An 18,124-nucleotide genomic window follows, 5' to 3' on the forward strand; every position below is an offset into this window, starting at 1 on the left:
GGCAACACAGTGAAAACAGAGTGTCATTTGTACCCATCCCCATTTGGTCTCTTGCTGGTGTGGAGGAGGAGGACACCAGGTCAGACTGTGTGGGAGGCAGTATTGAGCTGGCTTTGACAGAGAGGAAGAGAAAGCTCCCCAGGAAAGCTCCAAATAAAGGTTGGCAATGAAGGCGACAGAGGACAGAAGTCTGATAGCAGAGGCTCTGAGCAAAGCCCTAGGAGTCATGAATATAATCAGGAATCTGGGGGGAGATTTGGTGAGAAATGTGTCAGTGTCCTGCTGATTTTGACTAACCTATTACTTAGCAGAGCAGGTATAATGTGTTCTTTCTTGCATGTATTAATTTTTCCAACTTTTTTTTTTTTTTTAATAATCAGAAAAGTTCCCATCTTAGCCATCGGCTGTGTGCTGTTCAGTGGTGTTAAACACCATCACCATCATCCACCTTGGGGACTTTTTTCATTCTGAAAAGTGAAACTCTGTGCCTATTAACATTAGTCCCCACCCCACCTTTCCCCAAATAACATGTTCTATGAAAGAAATGGTAAAAAAAGAGAAAGTGATTTCCAAGTATAACCTTAGGGAACATTTTAGAGTTAAATACCAAGATGACCAACTTATCACCTATTAATCTAGTATCTCAAATTGCTTCCACTTTCAGCTAACAAATAAGTAATCCCTGAACATTTTAACAAGGAAGGATTGTGCAGACAGTATTGCTCAAGGTTAATGTGGCCACACTGTGCAGGCAAGTCTGGCCTTATGAGAGGTGGAAGGTCCAAGAGGCCAGTTGGCCTCGGCTGTGATAATCACACATGAAGTGATGGGTCCCTGAAAGGTCTCCATGGCTGTGCGGGTGAAAATCAGGCTTACCCCCGAGAGGCCAGGGTAAAAGATGCCTGAATGTAACTGAGCCGTGCGTCGGTTGTTTTATAATGTACAAGGTACTTTCACCTACAGATCAACTTTGTTTGTACTCAGGATGCTGCTCATGCTCAAGAGGCTGGGATGCGCTAGATGACACTCACTCAAAGGTCAAGAAGGGCTGTGACTCAATGCTCCTGAATCCCAGATAAAGCTTGGTGAGCAGACAGGAGATATTGGCTTTATTTTAGTTTCCTGCAGAGCTCCCTGACTTCTCGTAGCTCCACCCTCTCCTAGGGATGAAGATTTCCCTTCAATCATGCAGCAGGTTGTAGTTTAGTGGTTAAGAAATTGGGCTCTAGAACAGGATCACGTGGTCAAACTCTAGTTCTGTTGATAGCTTGTCACAAATTGCTTAATTTCTCTATCTTCAGTTTCCTCATCTGTAAAACAGGCGTGACAATATCTTCTTCTTAGGATTGTCTTGAGAGTGAGATGAATTACTTGTAAGAATACTTAAAAACCATGCCTGGCTGGGTGCAGTGGCACATGCCTGTAATCCCAGCGGCTTGGGAGGCTGAGGCAGGAGGATTGCGAATTCAAAGCCAGCCTTAGCAATGGGGAGGCGCTAAGCAGCTCAGTGAGACCCTGTCTCTAAATAAAATACAAATAAGGCTGGGGATATGGCTCAGTGGTTGAGTGCCCTGAGTTCAATCCCCAGTACCACCCCCTAAACAAGACAAAACAAAACAAAAACAGTGTCTGGCCCATGGTAGATTACACAACTTCTTAGGAGTCTCTTTACTATAGATACACAGAGTGTTTTCTCTTCTAGTTTTTTAGATGAATTCATACACAGAATGGAGCAGAAATAGGAACCTGACTCTCAGATTCCAGTCTTAAATTCATCCTATCCCAATTCTGTTGGAGAATCCTTAGACAAAAAATTTGGTGTTCAGCAATCAAGTGATCTACTGCTCAAGCACAATGTAATTGGAAAATGACATTTTATCCATCATCTTTACTTTTTTTGCGACATTCTTACTGATCATATGATGAATAAACTCTTGAGAAAAGAGGAAAGCTGAGCAAGACTCCTGGAATGAACTCATAGGTTTCATTTGTCTTCTCAGGTGTTTCAAAAAGAAATAAAGGCCCAAAGTGTCATTTCTTATTTTCGTGGACAACTTTGAAGATCATGTGCTCTCTTGCTCCTAAGCTAATAATAACACCACACAAATACATAGAAGGGAAATGAGGCGGGAATTTGTTAAGCAGGGAAAAGTGTTTAAGGAGAGGCAAGGTGCAGGGAGAAAAGAGCATGTCAGCACTGGAAGACCTCGAGGAAAGAATGCAATGACAAGGAGGTGGCCCTGGAATGGAGGGAAAAGACAGCTCCATGAAAAGAGGAAGGTAGAGAGCAAGTGGGCAGAGGCTCACGTCTTACCTGGAAACTGAGCTCTGTGCAATTTTACTCAAGAAAAGTAATGGGAACACATGCCTGACCCTCCTTATGTTAACTTGTACAATAGATTTGCTCTCATAGTTGAAAATGTTTCCTTTTTAAATTGGAAGATACATAAAATTATGACCAGGCCATAGAAATAAAACCAACTAAAACAAACAAACAAAAAACCCCCAAAAACCTCAGTGCCAAGAAAAAGGTTGGTTTCTATGTATCTCAAATATAAATAACTATTGACATCATCAGCTTAAAAAATTCTAAGAGTATAATTTGTTAATGTATTCCTGGGTTATCTTATTACTTTAAATTTGACTACATGATGAATGAATTGTTTAGTTCATAACATCAAGGAAAATTTGTGTATTTAGAATTATTAGTATTTGCTCTAAAATCGCTTTTGTTAGAAAGATAAGAATGGGTTTTAAACCTAAAAATTCCATTATGGATTGCTTTAAAAATTTAGTAATAAATATCGTCCTTAAATGGCAAAGGGTATTGATTGGTTTGGAGAATCTCCCATTCTCCCTTCCTGGCAAACAAATCCTCTGCCAACCTCCTTACACCCAAGTATCAGCTTAAATGTCACATTCCTGATTTGCAGATATAATTGGTATCCTTCTCCTCCCCTTTATTCTGTTTCCTTGTAGTTCTTGCCACAATCAGTAGTAGGCATCGATGTGCATGCATGCATGTTTTAAATATCTACTTTTTTAGAACCACATGGCAGGGCTTCTGTGTCTTTGATCTGCCATTAGAGAATAGCACAGATTGATTGTCAATAAATATGTAGAGACTGATCGGACACATTTTCTCTGGATTTTTTCACATTTGATGCAGAGTCAGTAAGATTGTTATTTTGTAAAGAAGGTAAGGGCAGAGTTAGCAATTTGTATAAAATTTAGACTTTAAGAATATGATTGATTTTAATAATGGTTCTACATAAAAATCGATTGTTTTTCATTCACCACTTATTATTTCATCCCAAATCAGAGGAAGTTGATGCCAATAGCTATATGATGGTGTGTTATTTGCTTAGTTTTCATTTTTAATGATCATTAGAATGAATTTATTAAATTATCTGTTTCTTTCCTAACATCTGTGTATATGACTACCATGAAAAGTTCTCATTTGTGGTCTAAATTTCCCTGCCTTGCTGGCTATTGGTGAGACTGAGCTACAGATGATGTCAAGGGGAAGCCCTCAGCCCTCGTGACAGTTTAACCAGTGGGTCTAGGTGTTTGGCTTTGCACTGTCAGGACACTGCTCTGTCCAGAGGCAGTTTAAATTACATCATTGTTGTCTAGGAGTTTCTGTGTTTTCTCCAAGTATGGGCCTCTGAAAAATCTGTTAAAATTCTTTAGGAAACTTTTAGAAGTTTGATCCTTTATTCCTATCCTGTATTTTTAAACAAGTGATATCAGGACCATTATGTATGATATTCAGAATATAAATAATGTGGATTATATGCAGTAAGCTTCATTTCAAATAATACACCTAGGCTTAAGGAGTATTTTTGCATCTTCAAACAACACTTATTTCTCCCTTTCTCAAGTGGTCTTATAATCCAAGGGGATACTGTTTGTTCCCGTTAGGAACCAGATACAGTTAAGACAGAGCATTGCTGAGATCTCTTAGGAGATGTGAGTGTGACTTAAGCAGTGGACACTCAGGTGTATGAACTGTAAGATGGAAAATAGGGTAATTTTTTGATTAATCGATTTTACTAATTGAGCGAGTCTGTGTAGCTCCCTAGTGAACCGGTCAAAAGTGGGGAGATGCCACCTACTCAAACCATGGGTCATTTTCTTGGTTCATGTACGTGTGAACCTTACACAGTGAGGCAAACAAGAGTTGTGTGTCAATGTCTGGTTTGTGTTTTCACATGATGCAGAAATTTTTATTTTATGGCTAATTAATTAATGAGGGAAACTCTCATATTTTTGTTCCTTGGGCGTGTTTTGAATCAAATCATGCAGAGCCCTGAGTTAGAAGGGTGAGAATGAGATCAGTTTTACGGTACTTTGCTTATTATTGCATTCCATATAAGGATATGAATGACAGTGATTATTATTTTTCAGAAATATGCATTTTCTTGGAAGAGCAAATGCCAGGTTTAATAACTGATAAGGAGCTGTCATTTTCATTTCCAAGTAACACCGCCCCACACATTGCCTCTGCTCCTCCTGTAACTGTGCTGGGAATTCCTGGGTACACAGAAACAGTACCATGGTCTCCAGGAGCCAAGATCATAGAACTTACTGTTGTTGTTTGGCTAAAGCATAACTAAGACACTCACGGTGCCCGAGGCTGGAGAAACTGAAAGGAAACTTGATGCAAGTCCACATTGTGCAGCTAGATCTGCTGACAAGATGTGAATGGTGTCAACCAGAGTTTTCATTGTACCCTGACTGGCAGGGAGAATGTTTGGCTCAGAAAGGGTAGTGTGTTGGTGAGTGTGGCCTGATCAGAGGCATCATGAAAGTGGAAACCAGTTATAGAATCTTCCAGAATCATTGGGTGAATTCCCTTTAAGCACCAAAAACTTAGGAGAGACAAAATCAGTCATTAAAATATAGTGAAACGCATCATAGCAGGGGGGTGGCATTGTGTGTTAGGACCAGGCTGGGAAAACCTTTGATTTTGTGCCAGCTACTCTGTAAAGTAGTGAAAGAAATTTATTTTTTCCCCTATTTGTGCTATGGTCCCTGATTTCAAGATGTAAAATAATAATTTTTAAATAATTCAGAACTTTTCTTATTTTAGAGAGGCCTCATCAGTTATTCAGGATAAATGTATTAGGCAATGTGAATATCAGAAAGTTGCTATTATATAATCGACCATGGAGAAAAATCTTTCCTGTAAACTTTTGAGAAAATGTTGTATTGTATTCCTAAGAAGATTTTTCACTAGCCTATTCTCATAGGTATCAGACACCGGTCTGCGAAGGAGACCCTCACTCTGTTATAGGCTTGATTAAAACACATGATATGAGCCATTCCCAAACTGCTGTGTAATAAAGACTTGTGCAAGGCAGAGTCTCAAAATGTATGAATAAACATGCATTACAAGAATATCATAAGAGAGCAGAATACTGTAATATTGTAAATATTGTAAAAATAGTGCGAGAGAACAAAACAGTTTGCTTTTGAGATCTGTACATCCTTTTCTGTCTTCATGAATCAAGGGCGTGCGAGATGTGAGTAACTAGGTTTATTTATTTATTTTGGTAGAGAACTCCTATATATATTCCAATTAGTTATTATTACATTCGCTAACAGATTTCTTTACCCATGAGAAAGATGGAGTCCTACAAGATAAGTTGAATTCTTTTGTTGTTGTTGTTGTCCTGTGAGTATTTAACAAAGAGCAAAAATAACATGGTGAATTTTAGAGATGGGTTTCTGGATGAATAGATTGTGTTGTTAAAGCAGAGAAATTTTAAAATAACATTCAATAGGCCCAGGACATTTCAGAAAATATATTTCTTAAAGATGAATTTTTGAACAAATGAACTATGGGAAACCAAGAGAAAACCATAGTGTAAACCATGCCCTTTATTTGGAACAATTCCCTTAGAAAAATTCATATTCAGATTCTGAGCCAAGGACCCATTTTCTAAATATGCTGGATCTTAAGATTTTTGTCCTGATTTCTGATTGATCATAGATTATAGGAATGTAGAAATGGAAGCTGACATTTAAAATTTTTGATATTTCAAGGCATAATTTTCATTAATAGGAAGAATTTGAGTTAATGCCTAATTGTGTTTATGATCAATGTTCAAGTACTGCATTTAAAAAAAATTTATGCCTCATTAAGCTTTTATGGAGGTCATGAATACCAGGAACTTAAATTTTGCTACTGTTCGCTGTTAAGGTAGTTTTATTTGATCTTTTTAAAATCAAGTGTGTTGTTATTCAACACAAATGTCCTAATTTATCCCATTTTTTCTTTTGTGACAGGTTAAATATAAAGAAAAATTTGACAATGAAATGAAGGATAAGAAACATCATTACAACCCTCTTGAAAGTGCTTCTTTTAAGCAAAATCAGCTTGCTGCTATACTTGCAAGTGATGTATGTTGTAATTCTTAGAAAATTATTTTCAATATCTTTTGATTCTTGTTTTCTTAGAACTGACTGTGTTTTAATTACTGGTTCTTAATCAGGATCATGTAATTTCCAAGTAGTCTGTACTTGAAAACACTGAAGCATATTTTCCTGAACCCTTTTTTTTGAGAAAAATATAGTTATAATTTTTACTATTAATGGTTACTGATTACTAATTAGTTAATAAGCAAGAATAGTATTGTGAATAAAATTATCATATCTAATTTAGAAATAGATTACAGAATTTTGTAGAAAAGAAGTGTGTATTATCACAAATTAGTAGATAGGATGGTAATTAACTCGTATAATTATGTCCATATCATTGGGTTTATTATAAAGTACTTCCAGGTACATGGACATTTATTGTAAAGAAATTTAAAACAATTAGACTGATAATGCTTATAATTTCACATAGCTTATGTAAGAGCTATGAAATACTTCTTCATAAAATTTATTTGCATTTCATGTTTTAAAAAATAATCAGGATTCATTTTATAAAATGTATGAGAAACAGGCAGAATATAAAACAAACATTGAAAACATTGATGAGTTTGCTATGGTTGAAATGTGTAGAGCACATTTTCAAGTATGAAAATGAAATATTATCAGATTGTTGCTTTGTTAGATCATAAAACCTTTCAATTCCTATCATCTCCTTGGGGCTTGGTTAATCTTACTTCCAATGAGGTTTAGAAGGTGTTGTTATTTGTGTTCACTAAACAACTTTTGTTCATCTCTAGCAGTCAAAACTTTTTTTTTTTTTGTGGTGGTTGTTTTGTCTTTTAGGACCACTGGGAATGTCAGATGATTTTTTTTTCCTATTTTATTTTTTAAATGTGTGTACAAACCAGGGAAATAGAGATGAAATATACTTAAAGGAACCTGGATCCAAGTGCTGAAAAATCCAGGCTTAGAATCAGATAGGTGGATTTAAATCCTGTTCCTCCCACATATTATCCCTTCATCATTCTGTGTCTTCATCGTTTTCTCCTCTTTAAATGGGAATAAAGTATCCACCTACTAGGGAGTCGTAGAGGTTAAATAGTTCACATATATAAAGTATTTAGAGAAGTGTCTGGAAGATAGTAAGTACTTTTTTTTTAAGTTGTAGATGAACATGATAACTTTATTTATTTTTTTATGGGGTGCTGAGGATCAAACCCAGTGCCTCACATATGCTAGGCAAGCGCTCTACCCCTGAGCCACAACTCCAGCCCTAGTGAGTAATTTTAATGCTTGTTTTATTAGCAGTTTATTATTTTTGTTTTCTAGTATGATATTTCCAAAACAGTTGGCAAAGTAACAACAACAAAAACCAAAATAAAACAAAAACAAAACCCAAAACATGTCTGTGTGGCAAAAGAATGAAAAACACCAGTAGCCTAAAGTTATCATGGAGCAAAATTGAAATACTGGCACAGTGTCTAAAGAACAAAGTGGCTAGTGTCTTCAATTCTTGAAAACAGAGTTTCTGTTATAATTACTTGATTCTTGTAACATCATTTTAATAAAACTTTTTACTCATTCAGTAGTGAATTAGCGCCATCTAGTGGCCACCTATAAATTCGTCTGTTAACCACTACTACTTTTATGATGTGTTAACAATAGTAATTGGCAATAAATGCAAAAGCCTATTCTCTTCTCCTAGATGGGTATTTTGTTCTATGTTATTTTCATAGGTGAAGTACAAGAAAGACTTGCAAAATATGCACGATCCGGTTTCAGATCTCCCAAATTTGTTGTTTTTAGACCACGCTTTGAAAGCCAGCAAAATGCTCAGCGGAGTAAGTGGGTCCTATAGCTCACCTGCTGTGCTCCTGAACTCACCAGCTTCCTAGACATGCCTGTGTGTCATTTCACCCCCAATACTGGCTCACTGAAAAGTAGTAGTCTACTTGCATCAATCCCACCAAAGCTGTTGATATACAAAGAGGTTTCTTGCTAGTTCTTTAGTTTCTCTTAAATCAGCTACTCTTCAAAGTGTTTGTGCAAGCATTTTTCCTGACTCCTTCTTCCTCTTACTTCATCCTTGTTCACACTGAAGCCACTTGAAATTCAGGTTCTCCTCCAGTCAGGGGTCTTTTCTCTGGTGCAGGCTAGTCCAGAGTGTCTGCAGTATGCTTTCAATAACATAAAATGTTGTTTTCATCTAAATTGTATAATCTCTGAAAATAAATCATAAAGGTGTTTATATTTCATTGTCACTATACTATAAGTCTTGTGATTTCCATATTCTGTCAAGGCAACTAAGCTGGCAGGGGTGAGTGTTTTGGATCCCTGGAGACTCACCCTCCTGGATGCTATGTCGACTTCTTTGGTTCTCAAAAAAGATCACTCTGAGCTGGGCACGGTGGCACATGCCTGTAATCCCAAGAGCTCCGGAGGCTGGTGCAGGAGGATCTTGAGTTCAAAGCCAGCCTCAGCAACTTAGTGAGGCCCTAAGCAACTTAGTTTCTTAAAATAAAAAATAAAAATTGACTGGGGATGTGACTCAGTGGTTAAGCTCCCCTGAGTTCAAACACCTCCTTCCCCCACCAAATTACCCAGGGGATAATGGAAGCTCATATAATTCAGGGTGCCCCATGATAATGATGAACTCTAATCTGACCTCAAATTACTTCATGCCTATTTTAATACTCACTCAAAATTGTCCTAATGTATTAAATAGGCACAGATCAGATAAAAAAAAATATTTGTTGGGCAATACATGAGAAGAAGTGGATAGTTGTTGCAGTAGATGTGTCCATAGCCATTGACTTAAAACTCTGTAGCCAAAACTTGGTTCCTAAACATATATCATAAGATTCAGCTTCAGTTAAACTTTACAAGTGTTTGGCTTTGATAGATTGAAACTTCTGTTCTTTATTTTGTATGTCTCCTTTCTCAGAAGTCAACATCACGGTCATCTTTCTGAAAGTGGATAATGCATGTAAATAATTCATACTCACAAGATTTATTTTAAGTTAACTTTTCTTTTCTTTTTTGTCTTTCCTTTAAATCACTGGTCCTTGGGCGAAAAGCAATATGATTCTTCTCTTTCTTTCTGTGAGCAAGAAAGGGAGATTCGAAGAATATTGTCAGGTTCAGAGACACTGAAATCCTATCATCCTGCATGTGAGAGCTCATTCCTGCACCTCTGTACACCTTCCTCTATTCCTTGGGTGTCTCTGTTTCATTTCATGTATTTCTTCTCAACTCATGGGCATGTTTCTAAAATTGATGGGTTTCTATGCTCTGAGCCCTCTGCTTTCTTTATAGTCTTTGGCCTTCAATTTTTAAAATTTTTTTTAAGGTGTAGTTGGACACAATACCTTTATTTTATTTATTATTTTTATGTGATGCTGAGGGTTGAACCCAGCGCCTTGCATGTGCTAGGGGAGCGCTCTACCGCTGAGCTACAACCCCAGCCCCTTGGCTTCCAGTTTTGATCATCACAGGGGTCTTTGACCTTGACTGTTCTCCATTCATACTCAGGTAGAATTTGCCAGGGACGTGGGGATTTATATGTAAATAAGCCAATAAAATGTGGTGATCATTTAAAATTTTGGCAACTAGATGAATGCATGCTACTCATGCATTCATTTTTCAAGAAAGTTGACTGTTAATGGAAGGTCTGCCCATTTTTATATTACAGAATAAAAATGACATCACCCATTTTAAAAAAAGATTGTTGACCATTATTTTATAACTGTGAAAAAACCCCAGGTGATTATAAGTTGTTTCTCTCATCTTTTCCAGAGAGAAAACCAGCAGAGTTATGTGTTATTTTAGACATCATTTATAAAATTTAAATCTTCATTCAGGTGTTGCCTTTGCCTAGATCATAGATTATCCCCCACCTCCACAGAAAAACTGGCTGAATGGTTACTTCGTGGGGAAGGAAGTTTAACTTAAAAATGTATTACTCTGAAATAATGGCTTACAATGTTTTATAATAACACATTGGCTCAAAGTTGTATATTATAAAACCTTATTTTAAACTTTAATATAAAGAGAATTAAAATTTTATTGATTGATAAAGGTGGCTTAACTTTATTAAAAGATTGAAAAAGATTATTCATTAACATTATTCTACAAATTTTGTCAGTTATACATGGCTGTTAGGGAATTCTTTTTAAAATTTTAAAAATTTGTTTTAATTAGTTATACATGACAGTATAATATACTTTGCCACATAATATATAATGGAGTATAATTTCTCATTCTTCTGGTTATACATGATGTAATGTTTGGGGAATTCTTTTTAACATCCCACATGGTGGATGAAATAAGCACCTTACAGCCATGTTAAATTGAGAATTTTTTTTTTCTCTGGAAACTGAAGCACTCGTAGTTTTAAGTATCTTTTATAATTTTTCGGTAAGTTGTGTGTATATATAGATAGATATATGTATATATAGGTAGATTTAATATATCTCTCTATATGCACAATATGTGCATATAATTGTGTTATTCTCTATAACTTCCACTAGGGGGCAACAGAGACTATTATATACCGAAGTACAAGACCATGTCTTGGAAATACCTTTTGCAGCTCTTAATTAAATAGGTTTTATTTTTCTTTTGTAAGAGTTTCTGAAATCCTAGGGGCTGGGGATGTGGCTCAAGTGGTAGTGTGCTCGCCTGGCATGCGTGCGGCCCGGGTTCGATCCTCAGCACCACCTACAGACAAAGATGTTGTGTCCACCGAAAACTGAAAAATAAATATTAAAAAATTCTTTCTCTCTCTCTTAAAAAAAAGAGTTTCTGAAATCCTTTGTAAGCAAAATAGATAATCATGCTGGGAACAATATTTATTGAACCATTTTTAGTATTATCCATTATTCCAAGTACAATAGACTTTCTGAGTTCTGGATTTTTAACTCCATAATGGAATGAGTTCTAGCTTTTTACATTCAAGGCACGATTGATTATTTTACAAATAGGTATTATACAATACTTCTTTTTTAGTAAAATAAATCCTAATAAAATTATGATGTTTCTAAGTATATTATTATTTTTTCAATGTTTTTGAATTTTTTCTTTTTATTTGTGGGGAGCCAAAATTTAGAAGTTGTTCTCTTCAATGGAGATGTACTTTGTGAATATTATCATGACCTTCCTTTCATACTTTTCTCCTTTATTTTATGGTTAGAATTTTGGGAGACACATATCTTTGCTTCCTAATTGACAGGAAGCTCTTGAGGCCGGGCTCCCTCTGGGGATCATTGCTTATGTCCCACATGGAGCAGCAGCTGTCCTGTGGCCGGTCACTTGGGCCTTCCATCCTTCCATCCCTGGTACTGGACTTTCTTCCCTTTCGCCTTCCCATCCTTAGAGAATTTCCTAAGACCCAGTGTAAGCTTCTCTATGACTGGCTCTTTCCCAATTCCTCTTTCCCATTGCCATTTTGACTGAAATCTGTTTCCTAATGAGCAGCCATGTCTCTGTAGCTTTGAGTCTCTGAGGGCTATTGCTTATAATCTTTTCTAAATAGGTTGACATAACCAAGTGTTCAAAGTCCAATGATAGAAAATCATGAAGCGATTTCTGTCTCACTACTGCCTATGGTATTTAGAGTCCTGCAGCAGCCAAATTGGGCATCCTTGTCCACTCTGTTTTCTTCCAAATTTACCATTTCGTCTATATGTCTAAATAGTAGGCTCATCCAATTTCTTCACCTTAAAAATTCAACCACCATGCTCAGATTTCTGTTTCTTTTACGGGTATCTCTACCCTTTCCTTAGAATTGGGGAAATTAGTTGAATTACTTTCCACCCTCTCATTTTCCTGATGACCTCCAATCTTCTTCATGGCTGAGTCTTTGTAGACAATATTTTTCTTTCAAGCCTCTGTCTTTCCTTCCTTCTGTTCCCTTCTTACTCTCTTTGCTTCTCTTCTTGTGAGCACTATTAAACATGTTCCCGTCCCATTAGGGCAAGGCACTTTGCCTGGGTTTCGTCCATCTTGCTGATCCACATGGGTCCCCTTACTAGCTTTGATGTCTCTGCTCTTGTGTTGTGAATATCCTTTTGGTTGTTGTTGATAGTTAACTGTCCTCAGAGTGTTTCCTGTGCTGTCCACGCTGACCACCTGGAGCTGGTCTGTCTCCCAGTCTCTGTTTACCTCAGTGTCAGACACCTCCTCTGTGCCAGTTGGCTACAGATGAAGACTTGATAACAGCGTTGCAGCTTTTGGTGGCTCTTGGCTTGTATATTTGTTTGCATTCCTAAGTATTAATTGCTCTGGTCACTCTCTTTTATCCTAAACTTATTTTCATGTTCTATGTTTTAGCGAGAATATAAAAAGCTTTTTGAGGAAAACAGAGGACTGTATCATTTTGATGCAGATGCTGCCGATCACCTGCATCACCAAGGCAATGCCACCCTTCAGAGTCAGGTGGGTACTTGTTGGGTACCCCCCCTCGCTGCTGGGACCACAGGACCATTTGGACACTTATGGCTAAGTCCCTCAACTGAGAATATTCAATTGCTAAAAAAAAAGAGATCTTGAGAACATAAATGTTGCTGGGGGGTGGTGGTGGGAATCTCAGTTACTATTTTCAATTTATTAGGATGAGAGCTGGTACCATATTTTGATATAAAACCATTTCAAAAAATAGCAGTTACTTCACATAATTTAAAAACTTCAAATATAAGAATTAATATAACTATAGTCTTAAATGATTTGAATTTTTTATAATGTACTGATTTGTTATTTTAGCTGCAAAACTCATTTTCCAGGTGCCAGGTTTATTATAATTTTTCAGTTCATTTGTGAGTGTTATTGAGAAGGCAAAATTGTGTGTTCTAAATTAGTGTTTCTTCCAGCTCTGAAATCCTATGTACCCTCTGAAAAAAACTTTTTAAAAATATCTTCTTCCTAGTATACTTTAAAGTCAGTGTCTACTTTTTTTTAAATTAAGCTTGCATATTTGTTAAATATGCCATTTCCAGTATTTGTTAAGATAAAGTTTTATGAAACACAAAGTTTATAAGGATCTTATGCCTCAATGTTTAGAAATGCACATTTTTTCTCTTTAAATTCTTCTTATTATTTAATTTTTTACCACAAAACTTCATCCTTATGTCACATGCTATCACACTTTCCACACTTTTGTTGATCATTCTGCCATTCTCTGTGACAAAAACATGGACAGAAGTAGGCATGTTAAAATTTGTTTTCTTTCTGTTGTCGGAAAGCTCTAAGTATTGAATGATTTCTTTTGGGTTGAATTGTCATAACATCATAATTATACAATTTAAGAAAAAATTCATAAGAATTTTAATGAAAATGCATTTCTGAATAAAAGTTTTATGTATTACCCATTTATTTTTTTTTTACATGTCACTAACACTAGCGATTCCCCTAAATAGCAAGAATAATTTGATTTTGAAAGACAGGATGACGAATTTTGGACACTTATTTTATTTTGCCTATATAAGGTCATTGTGTGTGTGTATGTGTGTGGGGGGGTGGTATTGGTGTTGTAACTCAGGGCTGTGGGCATGTTAAGCATGTGCTCTACCATTGAACTCTACTCCCAACTCTGATGTTAATATACTTTTTACATTTCTTTCAATAAAGGTTAAATACAAAGAAGAATATGAGAAAAATAAGGGAAAGTCAATGCTTGAATTTGTTGAGACACCATCTTACCAAGCTTCCAAAGAAGCTCAAAAGATGCAAAGTGAGGTGGGTCACTGGTTTGTTATCAATTATTTAATGCATCTACTTTCTAGACCTAGTGTCTCTACTCACAGGAGTGCTGTCTGGGTCTTTGAGTTTGGCCCTTGGTCTTACCATTTGTTGAATATGTTTTTTCAGGCAAGATGAGCTCCTAAAGTCCTTCTCAGCTCTTAAATTCTATGATTATATAGCCAACACTTTCAGATTTATCAATATAAATTTATGAAGAGCACCTAACTAAAAAGAAATTAAAGAGCTAATGGCTGTACTTATTTGTTCACCATGACAATAGAACCGCATTTATTCTGTGCTAGAAGTGTGAAAAGACTCTTATGTGTCAGCTCCTCTAATCCTCAAAATAATGACAAGAGGATGGTGTTCTCTCTAGTTTTATTAAATATCCACCAAAATTAATCATTTTAAGTAAAATTACATATCCAATAAATGCTGACGTTTTAGGACCTGGTCAAAATAAATATGATTCCTTTTTATTCTGCAAGCTTTTTAAATTGATTTTTTATTTTCCCAGTAAACATTGAGTTCGTTTTCTACTTAGTCTGTTCCTGGTCTAAGGTCATTACCTGGTAAGTCACATCCAGATATTCTTCAAACTGGTTTTGCTCTGACCTAGTGAAACTGCCTTTTTTCTCCCATTACTTTTTGGGGGATCAGACACTCAATGCTTTGTCTATAGCTGACATCCATATTCTATGGTACAATTGAATTATTACCTCAAAGAGATAGAAATAATGGGTAGTGGTGCCAGCTAATTACAACTCAGGGTTACATATTAGGCGTGCTCAGTGGGCAGATCTTTTCTCTGATAACAACATCAAAATGGAGAATCAATAATGTCTGGACAAAAACCTCTCCTAGGAGTTTCGTAAACATTGCTATTTGTCATGAGATGTTATGATTCATCTTCCTGAAGATACTCAGGCATCACTGTGACTTTCTGAATCGTTAAAGTGGCCTGATTTCTTCTTTAAGCAAAAGAGGAGAAAAAATGATTCATATTTTTCATGGCTCATATTTTCTTAAGTCAGTAAGTGTGACCTTAATTAAGAAATGTCAGCTAACTGTTTTTGACCAAATGAGCTGAACTAACAGAACTGGTAAATTTGGTCAAAGTTCAGAAACTGTATGAAAACTTAACATTAATGAGACAGGTTATGCTGGAATCAGCTGGGTGTGGTGGCACATACTTGTAATTCCAGCTACTTGGGAGGCCAAGGCAGGAGGATTGTAGATCTGAGACCAGTCTCAGAAATGTAATGAGACTTTGACTCAAAATAAAATAAAAAGCATGAGGGTGTGGTCCTGGGTTCAATCTTTAGTACCACCATTAAAAAAAAGTATATAAACATATGCATATATATATATATATATATATATATATATATACACACACATATATATGTTTGTATATATACATATATATATGTGTGTATGTATATTTATAAAATACTATATATAGATATATACATATATATATATATATACATATATGTATATATGTGTGTATATAGATATGTAGGGATATATCTATCTATATCTATCTATATTAATATATCTATACACACACACATACACACACACATATATATCAGAATCACTTTTCTCCATTTAGACAATGTATAAAGAATTTTACATGACTGTATTGTCTTCCACTACAGTCGTACCTTTTATGTGGGCTAGAAATAGCTTTTCAAGGATTTTCCCCAGTTTATAGAAATCATATTCCTTTGTTACTAGCCCACAACCCAGAGAAAGGTTTCCACTTTGCAAAGTTGTCATGGAAATCTCAGTGCATTCTCTAGAACCTTATGACCACATGAAATGGTTAAATGCATTTTCACTGGAAGACATGAGTATCAAAAAATTATGTAACTTTTCTGAAAATAACAGCAGGAGGTTAACATCACCCTTGTTTTCCACCTCTCCTCCTACTCTGCTCTCCACCTCCCTTCCCCTCTCCCTCTCTTTGATCTTCAGCCACAGAAACATTCATGTCCAGGACCCTCTTATCATTCTGATGTTGTGGTTTCTTAATAATCCTTCTTCCTCTTCCTCTCCCACCTCCTCCTCCTCCTTCTTGTCCTCTACCTGGTTAACAAATTCAGGACCTTCCGATTCCTGGTTGATCCATTCTGGTGCCATGTTTCTGAATTAGGAATGACAGTAATTTATGGTTGGGGATTTTGGCTTCTCTTATGCTTCACACAATTTATTCTTTCCCTCCTGCTCAGTGAGACGTATTTTCCCTTTAATTATAGCCATTGACCATTAGAATTTTTCAGGCTCCTTAATTATGCCTCTGCTCCACAGGGCTTCATGGGAGCAAAATTTTCCAATAGAAAATATCTTTGGGCCAAATTTATACTCTGAAAGCTAGAAAAATAAAATATCTAATATTATCTTAGACAAAGTTTGATGTGAAAATGACTTTAAATATAGAAGGACATGAATACAGCCACCTGTCTTAGAGATGGTTTCTATTCTTCAGAGATAGACTCCTCTTCTGAGGAGCCCCTTATGGGTAAAGCTATGTGCATATGATTTCAGGAAAAACCATCAGTGTTTTTGCTGTGATCTTTTATCATACTTACCTTGATTTCTCCTAATACCAGATATAGTTTAATCTGTGTGTTTTCACAAGAAATCTGTAAATCCATCCTTGAAAGTTCTGTCTTCTCTTTCACAAATATAACTCCTGGAAGAAAGCATACTGAAGGTTTTTGTCTTATTTCAGGGTAAAAATTGGCCAGTCTCAGGCATAATCAACTTTTCTTAATGACTTACTTTAGCAAAGAGATTTTTTTTTATTCAGAAGAAAAGTGCTCTTTGAAGTGAAATATCTAATATAAATAAATAAATACGCATACATATTTATATTTCACTTTGTAGAGTCCTTTCAGCCTGGAAATGCCCTAGATTCACATTATCTCAATTCGTTCCACATTTAAAAAAAAGGACACTTTCTCATTATTGCTCTTTGGTGTCTCTCTAGTTCTTAATTCAGAATGCTCCCAATGCATCTTCTTAATCAGATTCATAGAATATCCGTCATTGCCTTTCCTTATGACTGCAGACACAGTGTTCATGGCGTGACTGTATGGAGCAGAAATTCTAAGTGAGAGGGCAGCATGCTTCTCTCATCCTCCCTGATGGTTTGGAGAGTTTCTTTATGTATATAATTACTTTTCTCTGTAATAAATATATAATGAACCTGGAAATAGCTGCTCATTTAGCATGAATAACAATCTCATGCAGAATTCATTTGTTCTTGTCAGCTTTATGATGCCATTTGAATATAACATTTGGCTGGTAAAATCTGGCCCTTGTTTAGTAAATATTTCACATGGTTGGATATTTTGATGATTAAGGCAGTCTTTCTAGTCATAAAACTTGAGTTATGGGATTTTCAAATGCATAGCTCAAATGCTAGAATTTAGAGACTCATACCTAGTGGGTTCAGGAGCAGTCCAACGGGGCAGGTGCTATGGGTCTGGGCCCTCCATGATCCATGGTCAGCATCCCCCTTCCATTTCTTGTTGTGAACTCTTACCTAAAGGATTCAGGGTGAGGTTGTCCTCACATTGTAACTCGATCCATATCAAATTCCATAAATGGTATATAAATATTTTCAATGCCCAAACCATTGAACAAAAATACTCCCTTCCCCAAGCCTCCTTCATTAATTTTTGGAATATTCTTTCCTGAATTCACAAAAGACTGACAGAGATAAGGGTGCAGGAGCCATGACTATTGATGTTATTTTGGTTTGAATGGCCTTCCATGCCACCAGATTCTCTTCCAAAGGAGGCTCCCCATTCCCTTTGGAGTGAATTCAGGAGAATCCCATCAAAATGCCAATCTTACTGGTTCTTTCCCTAAAATGGGGGTGGTATTAATCACGGATTAATAAGATGTTGAACAGCTTCACTCAGGATGATTTGCCCTAGGAACGCAATGGTCTTTAATCGTGCTACTTATATTTGGGGGAATTGTGAAG

The 18,124-nt window shown here is 36.2% G+C and overlaps 1 protein-coding gene across 9 annotated transcripts in view; it reads left to right on the top strand.

The window, feature by feature from the left end:
- Nebl (nebulette) overlaps positions 1-18,124 on the top strand; it is a 337,044-nt gene that overhangs the window by 261,564 nt on the left and 57,356 nt on the right. For 5 of the 9 annotated variants that reach the window (XM_058572293.1, XM_046423005.2, XM_046423009.2 and 2 more), the window contains 4 exons: positions 6,295-6,408; positions 8,121-8,225; positions 12,715-12,819; positions 14,008-14,115. The exons of 2 other annotated variants lie outside the window; for them this stretch is intronic. In XM_058572293.1, coding sequence (XP_058428276.1) covers positions 6,295-6,408; positions 8,121-8,225; positions 12,715-12,819; positions 14,008-14,115 — 432 coding nt within the window. The remainder of the gene's footprint in view (positions 1-6,294; positions 6,409-8,120; positions 8,226-12,714; positions 12,820-14,007; positions 14,116-18,124) is intronic. 2 more of the 9 variants (XM_046423006.2, XM_046423007.2) reach the window with 2 other exon arrangements.

Source organism: Marmota monax, unplaced genomic scaffold (assembly GCF_021218885.2).
Source record: "Marmota monax isolate L192 unplaced genomic scaffold, Marmota_monax_Labrador192_F-V1.1 WCK01_AAM20220418_F8-fsc00098, whole genome shotgun sequence".
Taxonomy (NCBI): Eukaryota; Metazoa; Chordata; class Mammalia; order Rodentia; family Sciuridae; genus Marmota; species Marmota monax.